This window comes from Belonocnema kinseyi, chromosome 1 (genome assembly GCF_010883055.1).
Source record: "Belonocnema kinseyi isolate 2016_QV_RU_SX_M_011 chromosome 1, B_treatae_v1, whole genome shotgun sequence".
NCBI classification, from domain to species: Eukaryota; Metazoa; Arthropoda; class Insecta; order Hymenoptera; family Cynipidae; genus Belonocnema; species Belonocnema kinseyi.
The window spans coordinates 182,487,998-182,495,429 of NC_046657.1; the positions used below are offsets into that span (position 1 = coordinate 182,487,998).

The 7,432-nt window shown below is 29.0% G+C and overlaps 1 protein-coding gene across 2 annotated transcripts; it reads right to left on the reverse strand.

The window, feature by feature from the left end:
* Positions 1–1,490: 1,490 nt before the first annotated feature.
* LOC117172304 lies at positions 1,491–6,212 on the reverse strand. 2 transcript variants are annotated; one of them, XM_033360087.1, is made up of 7 exons: positions 6,143–6,212; positions 5,959–6,075; positions 3,242–3,487; positions 2,198–2,437; positions 1,879–2,041; positions 1,701–1,804; positions 1,491–1,610 (listed from the first exon to the last, which is right to left on the reverse strand). In XM_033360087.1, exons 4-7 carry the CDS (start codon positions 2,429–2,431, stop codon positions 1,557–1,559), a joined length of 555 nt encoding a protein of 184 aa, XP_033215978.1. In that variant the 5' UTR covers positions 2,432–2,437; positions 3,242–3,487; positions 5,959–6,075; positions 6,143–6,212; the 3' UTR covers positions 1,491–1,556. The 2 variants fall into 2 exon arrangements, with proteins under 2 accessions (XP_033215978.1, XP_033215969.1); XM_033360078.1 differs by having other exon boundaries at positions 3,360–3,487; positions 5,959–6,201.
* Positions 6,213–7,432: the final 1,220 nt, after the last annotated feature.

A 7,432-nucleotide genomic window follows, 5' to 3' on the forward strand; every position in this document is an offset into this window, starting at 1 on the left:
TAATTGGTTTCGCGCGAAGTTTAAAATGATAAACGAAGTTTTTTTATTTTTTATTATAAACAATGCAATTTCAACTTATAAAAATGTCCGTTAGGTCGAAATGAATTAATAATAATAAAAAGTAATTAAATGCATATTCTGTAAATAATATTTAAAACAACCAGAAAAATTAAATTCAAAAATTTTCATTTTTGTTTAAAAGTCCTTTGGTCTATATTTCTTCTTAACCGATTTAAAAAAATAAAACGATCTAATAAATGATAGCGCAATTTTTTGGCAAAAAAATTATCTACAACCACCTTCTTGAATTTTTCAAGTAATGCAATTGACAGAAAATTGAATTTATTTGCAGTAAAATGTTAATAGATCGTAAATCATAGCTTATTTCCCGATGATTTTCTTTGGAAGCATTCGAAAATGTCAAGTTGTAGGGAATCTTTTTGCGAAAAACTTTTTCTAATTTGTTAAAAAGTTTCATAGGCAACACTTTTCAAGAAATTAAAATTGTTGCTTAAAATATTTCTGGTTATCATCAATTTTTTTCATACAAAACGAACCCTTTACTCGAAACTGATACCATCCACTATAATTTTACGATTTTCCAAAGCATAATTCAATTTTGTATTCTGAAACATTTTCTTTTCGTGCTTGTCGTAAGTTAATTTTATCTTAAAATAACTTAATTTTAAAATTCAAAATATTAAGGTGGCCTTCGAAAGGAGAGAACTATTCGATAGTTTCGCGTTTACGTATATTAAAACTCCATTTGTGAAATTCATGAATGGATTATAATGAGACTCATCGTGTATCGATCGGGTTTCCCAATCGGGTGTCCTGACCTGGCCCCTACCTGGGCGTGTGTTTCATGCGCGGCGTGGCCCCGACCAGGATTCCCGATCGGGACCCGGCCTGGACTGGTCTGGCCCCGATCGGGGCCAGACCGAGATTTCTGCACGGGCACTGTCTTCATTGACATCTTTTCTGTTCTCTTCTAGAATTTTATCTTCATCTCCATAATTTTCCTCTCCTGGTGAATCATTATCTGAAGAAACAATTCGTTTAGATTTTATTTTAGCCTGAGCTCTGTTTGAAGTAGTCTTTCGAATACGGTTGAGATCAGAAATTTGTTTGCTGATCAAGCATCCCACATTTCGCAGGATAGATCAAATTGTTGCTTCATCTTTTCCTGTCTGTCTCATCTAAATATATTTTTAAACGTTACTAATTTTCCATAAATTTAAACAAAAATCCTGCAAAATAAAAAAAATACTTAAAATATTCCAGTTTTATTTAGAAAATTTTCGAAATCTACTTAATTATTCCCTTAAAAATGTCCATATGTTAGCAAATTAAAGTGAATTTTATTCTTGCAGTAAAAGAAAATCAATTACTTTTGACACATCGAAGCAGTCGCTCATTTACAGCCGATTTCAGCTCAGCATCGGGATCTTTGCTTTTCTCCACATTAGAGAGTTGCCCCGTGACGCTCGAATTCTTCAAAACGGAGACAGTGAAAATTAACCTTGTCATGACAAGAAATTTCTTTGGAGTCATGTTCAATTGGTGCCTCTCTCTATCATACGAATTTTTATTAATCCATTATCCACACCCTGCATGCATCCACAAATATTAATTATTTAAATGTTACTAACCTTGATTGAAACTTAAAAAAAGGAATATTTAATAATTATTCTACATACCGTATTAGATACTCGGTCTACGGTTCCTATCGGCAAATCTTCACCACTTTCGATCCGCTCACGCAGGTTTGCTTCTGCTGTTTCAGTAACGTTGTCGATGGAAGCTGAAAAAAAGTTTTATACAAATTACATTGAACCTTTACGTGCGAAAATTCCTGATAATATTCCGGGTAACTACCTTTCACTCGCTCGAATTTATCGACAACTTTTGTCTGTAATTTCGAATTCATTGCTCTTAAATTTTTGTTCTCTTGCATACAATCTATAAGTTGACGTTTCAATTGAATTATTTCTTCTTGTGCCAGTTGCAACCTTTTAATTAATGCAGACTGATTTGGTTCCTGTTAACATATTTAATATTAAATAATTAATAAATTCATTGTAAACATCTGAATTAGGATAAATAGGGAAACGTGACGAAAAACATTACAAAAAAAAGTAATACGCATTGAAGAAAAAGATAAGAGTAACATTTGATAACTATGAAAAAGCAGTACCCTGTAATTGTCTTCATAATTCGCGCTTGCAAGATGATCTTCTTTTACACCTAATTCTATTTTATTTACAGTCTTCGGTTTTTTTATTGCTGAGCCCCCTTCCAAGAGTTGTGAAGATTTTCTCTTTGACGAAAAGCTTGCCATTTCTTTAATACTCTTTGAAATTTTTTTTGCAAACTTTTCTTCCATTGGATTTAAAAAGTTTTTCTCTGCCGAAAGACTTGACTTAGTCATATCGATCTGCAATTTTATTTTAAATTCATATTAAAATGTATGCGCTTCTTAAATTTCAGTCTAGAGAAACAGATTCCGTAAATTTCTCTATAAATTCGTAAAACCCCCTTAAAATACCTTGAAGTCTTTGGAAATCATAAGAATCCATAAAAAAATGTAGAAAGCATGAAAATTGTAGAATTTAAAACGTCTAGACATTGTCTAATATTACATAATCAAAATTATTTAATTGCAAACGCCTATTACTTGAAATAGTTTAAGCACTAAAAACAGTATTTACTTATAACTTTTTTAATGTACGAAGTGAAATCTTAAGGGATAAAAAATTTTTAAGGTTTTAATTTAAAAATAAACAAATATAATTTTTTTCTTTCATTTTAGTCTCAGAGAAGAGCTTAGATTTCTTCATTAAAGAAAAAATAAGAGAGCAAGAGAGATTTGTTAAAATTTTCAACAAAATGTTTACATCTTCAACCAATAAAATCAATGTTTGACTAGGTAGATCAGCTTTGAACGAATTAGTTAAATTTTCAATCAAAAAAGATGAATTATCAATGGAAAATTGAAGAGTTGAATTATCAACTAAAAGTGAGCAATTTTCAGGCAAAAATGGATTGTTCTCGGACAGTCGTTGCAAAAAATAACGTGATACACGTGCGTATAGGTAATTGCTGCTCGTTGGCAATCGCCCATACGATGTACTTTTTGAACGGCCCCTGAGCAGCCGTCGTGTATACAGAATTTTATATACTTTAAGCCCCTGTACCTAGAAAATCGAGAGGAATTGAAAATTGTAAATGAACCACTGACCTTATCAATAAAAGTTTCCACTTTTTTGAGTTGCAGAATGCTTTTTTTATCCCCAATTTTACAGTTTTGAAATTAGATGCAATTTTTCAGAGAAAAATGCAGATTTTCATATTTATACCTTCTTATTTTCAGTATTTCCCCCCTCACAAGAAGAGCTTTCATCTGATGGCTATTTTATGACTAGAGCGGATGCAAATTTAATTCTTGCTCCCTCTCGGATAATTTTTCCCAGTTCTTGTCTACTTTCTGTAAATGTCAATACATAAATAGTAGTGTGTGTAGGGAGGGAGTAACGCAGAATATGACATCACACATGGCAAATATAAATGTAAATAACGATAAATCAAAGAAATGAATTCTCAAACAAAAAGATAAATTTTTTACAAAGAAGATTAATATTCTACCAAAACACGAACTTTCAAATAAAGAAGATACATTTTTAACTAAGCATGGAGTACTAAAATTTTAAGTAAAAAATACATTTTCAACTATAAAAAACGAATTTTCAACAAAATACTTACATGTTTGACTACAGAAATGAATTTTCAACTAAAAAGATGATTTTTTTACCAAGAATATTAATATTTGACCACAAAAGACGAATTTTCAACAAAATGCAAGAATTTTCTACCAAATAGTTGAATTTTTAACTAAAGAAGATCAGTGTTCAACCAAACATGAAGTTGTCAAATTTTCAGTTAAAAAACTAAATTTTCAAAACAAAAAAACTTTTTAACAAAATAGTTCAAATTTTAACCAAACACGTGAGTTTTCAACTGTTATTATCCATAAATATTCATTGTAGTTCCACTTTAAACTAAGTAGTTGAATTTTCAACGATATACATGAATTTTTAACTAAAAAGATCAAATTTCAACCCAAAATGGAATAGTTATATTTATAGTTTAAAAAAATAATTGGCAACAATAATCAAAAGCTTTTTAACAAAATAGTACAATTTTAAAACAAATACGGAGTAGTTCAATTTTCAGTTTAAAACAAAATTTCAAGAAAAAAAATAATTTTCAACAAAATTGTTCAATTTTTATCCAAAGAAAAGAACTTTTTTTATAAATATGAATCTTCAATAACAAAAATAAATTTTGAACCAAATAGTGAAATTTTCGCCCAAAACTGGAATACTTATATTTTTGGGTCAGAAATTAAATTTAAAAAAAATGAAGTTTAAAAAACATAAACTTAAATTTTTAACCCTAAAAAATAATTTTTAACAAAATACATGAATTTTTAACTGAAAAAGATAAATTAAAAAAATGCAAGTTATATTTTTAGTTAAAAAATGAATTTCCAAACAATTAAACAATGTAGAGTAGTCTCCTCTAGTTAAATTATCAACAAAATACATGAATTTTCAAGTAAAAAAGAGAAAAATTTTAAACCCAAAATGGAAAGATAATATTAACCTTTCAAAATATTATTTTTAACCATGACAAATGAATTTTGAACAGAATAGTTACATTTAAAACCAAATAAATAAATTTTCAACCAAAAAGATAAAATTTTTTCCGAAGCTGATTGTTGTCTACCACAAATTACGAATTTTCAACCGAAAAGTTCAATTTCATTGAAAAAAAATTTTAAGCATAAAAAACAAATTTTTAACCACATCTTCAAATTTCTAAACATAAGAGATATTTGTCAAGCAAAACGATGAATTTTTAACAAAATGCATGAATTATCAACGAAATATTTAAAGCTTCAACTAAAAAATATATATTTTCAACTGAACATGGAATATTTCAATTTGCTTTAAAAAATAAATTTTGAACCATAAAAGACGAATTTTTAACAAAATAGTTAAATTTTTGACCAGAGAAATGAATTGTCAACCAAAATATGAATTTTTCACCATGAAGGTGACCATTCACAACAAAAGATGAATTTTTAAAGAAATGCAGGAATTTTCAACAAAATATTTAAAGTTTTACCTAAAACTAGAAATTTTCAACCAAAAGAAAAAAGGTTTTTGAATTAAAATGATGACAACCAAAAAAATGAATATTTAACATAGTAGTTTCACTTTCAACTAACTAGTTTAATTTTCGACAAAATACATGGGCTTTTAACTGAAAAAAAATAATTTCCAACCAAAAATTGAATAGTTATATTTTCAGATGACAGAATTAATTTAGAAAAAAACAACGTATGTTCAAGAAAATACTTGAATTTTTAACCAAAGAAATTAATTTTCCACAAAATACATGAATTTTCTACTAAAAAAGTTTAATTTTCGAAAAAAATTGAAGTTAAATTTTTAGTTAAAAACTTAACTTTCAACCAATTAAAAACGAATTTTAAACAAAATAGTTGAAAATCATCGGTCAATTAAAAATTAAGATTATATTTTTCAACCAAGCAGTTGCATTTTTAGCCACAAAAGATGAAATTTCTACGACAACAAATGAATTTTGAAAGCAAAAAGACGAATTTTCGAATAAAAGAGATTTTTCAGTCAATAAGGAAACAAATGAAATCCAAAATTTGACATGTTCATGCTAAAGAGACGAATTTTCTATAAAATAGTTTAACCAAATTTAGGTCCGCGCAATCAAAATGGCAAATTTCCATTTTCGTGCATGAAAAATCAGAGGACACAGAACATAAAAAATCAGGAAATTCGGATAGAGATAAAAATCAGGACATATGTCCTATAAATCAGGGCGTCTGATCACTTTACACAAAAGCCATATACTTACTTGCAGTGTGGCCTATTGTAGCCAAACACGTGCTTTGGCCACATTGTACCTCGAAGGCCCGATGTTTGTTTCGTTTGCACTTTTCCTATTTCTGGATAGCACTCGTTTCAACTATAACTGTGCTTTGATGTTTGTAAATGTTTGTAAATTTCAAATAGGGAAACAATTCACTGCTTATTTTTACCTTATTCTTCATATTTTGATTCACACACGTTTCCCGTATGGATAACTTTTCATAACACTTAACCGATTCCGGCCGCCGACTCGCGTTTCTTTTGTTTTTCATGACGGGCGCGAACCACCATGCACCATATTCACTGCGCGGAGCAAACAAATAGTCCCCGAACATTGTGAAAAATGTATGTATTATTCAAGACTGAAACGTATGTGGGCACCACGTGATTTGAAATAACAAGTGAAACATACACAATCAATTTTCTAATAAGCCGCTCCTGGAAATCAACTAGTAGAGGAATCCGCAACTTTTTTTTTAAATTTGTGTTGGGTGTCCTTAATTTTTTTGCCTGAAAGAACCTGGGAAAGTCCTTAAATTTTGCTCAAGATTCCGCATATTTTACTCCATTAAAAAAAAATAAGAAAAAAGACTGCTGCACCGTTTTTTGGTGCAAATGCATTCTTTTTTATTTGATTTCTAATTTTTTTGTTTTATTTAAAAGTAGAAAAATACAGCTGTTTAACAATAGATTTTTTGTATTATTACGGTGAAAAATTTTGGAGCTACAGTCGAAAATATTTCAATGCTTTTTATTAATTCCCTATTTTTTAAAACTTACACAACTATTTCATTAAAATTTTTCAAATTAGGAAAATCAGGGAAGAAGCATGGTATTTTGTTAGTCAGAGGCATTTTAAATGACTGTCGAGGATATAATGAAATCGAAAATTTTTTAATTTGAAACTTTTGTATTCCGTTTATAAGAGATTCTGTGTTAAAAATCCTACAAGATTAGCATTCTGGAAATTGAATTTTAATGGTAAGGGAAAATGAAAAATTGGTCAGAGTAAAGTATAATGGAATTTTGAAAATGAAGTTGAGGTCTACGCTGATATAATATTCTTTTTAGTATAATTTATTTGTCTTGTATTTTTGTTTCTTTTTGAAGTTGCTTGCTCCTGGCGATTATACTTTTATTGAGAATTTTATTTTTTGGTTGCAAATTCAACCATTTTATTTAATTTCATCCTTTTTGATTGAAATATCTACTATTTTAAATTATTTCTTGAAAATTCATCTTTTTTTTACCTGAAAATGTAACTTTTCCATTTGTGACCGTCCATGAAGAATGGGACCTGATATGCGGTAGCTTTATTTTACAGAAGGAGCGATTGTAGAGCCGGTCCAACACAGGAACTCCATAAGAGGGCCGTTCACATCGCGGATGTTCACATTTTTTCTTGAAAATTGATCTATTTTAATTTGAAATTTGTCTTTATTGGTGTCCAACTAACCTTT

What these genes read in the sequence shown, in the direction of transcription:
- LOC117172304 (XM_033360087.1), bottom strand. Translation starts at nt 2,431, where the DNA reads ATGACTAAGTCAAGTCTTTCGGCAGAGAAAAACTTTTTAAATCCAATG. An exon ending in ATTATGAAGACAATTACAGG is followed by an intron (nt 2,042 to 2,197) that starts GTACTGCTTTTT and finishes ATATGTTAACAG; the next exon opens with GAACCAAATCAGTCTGCATT. An exon ending in TAGACCGAGTATCTAATACG is followed by an intron (nt 1,611 to 1,700) that starts GTATGTAGAATA and finishes GGATGCATGCAG; the next exon opens with GGTGTGGATAATGGATTAAT.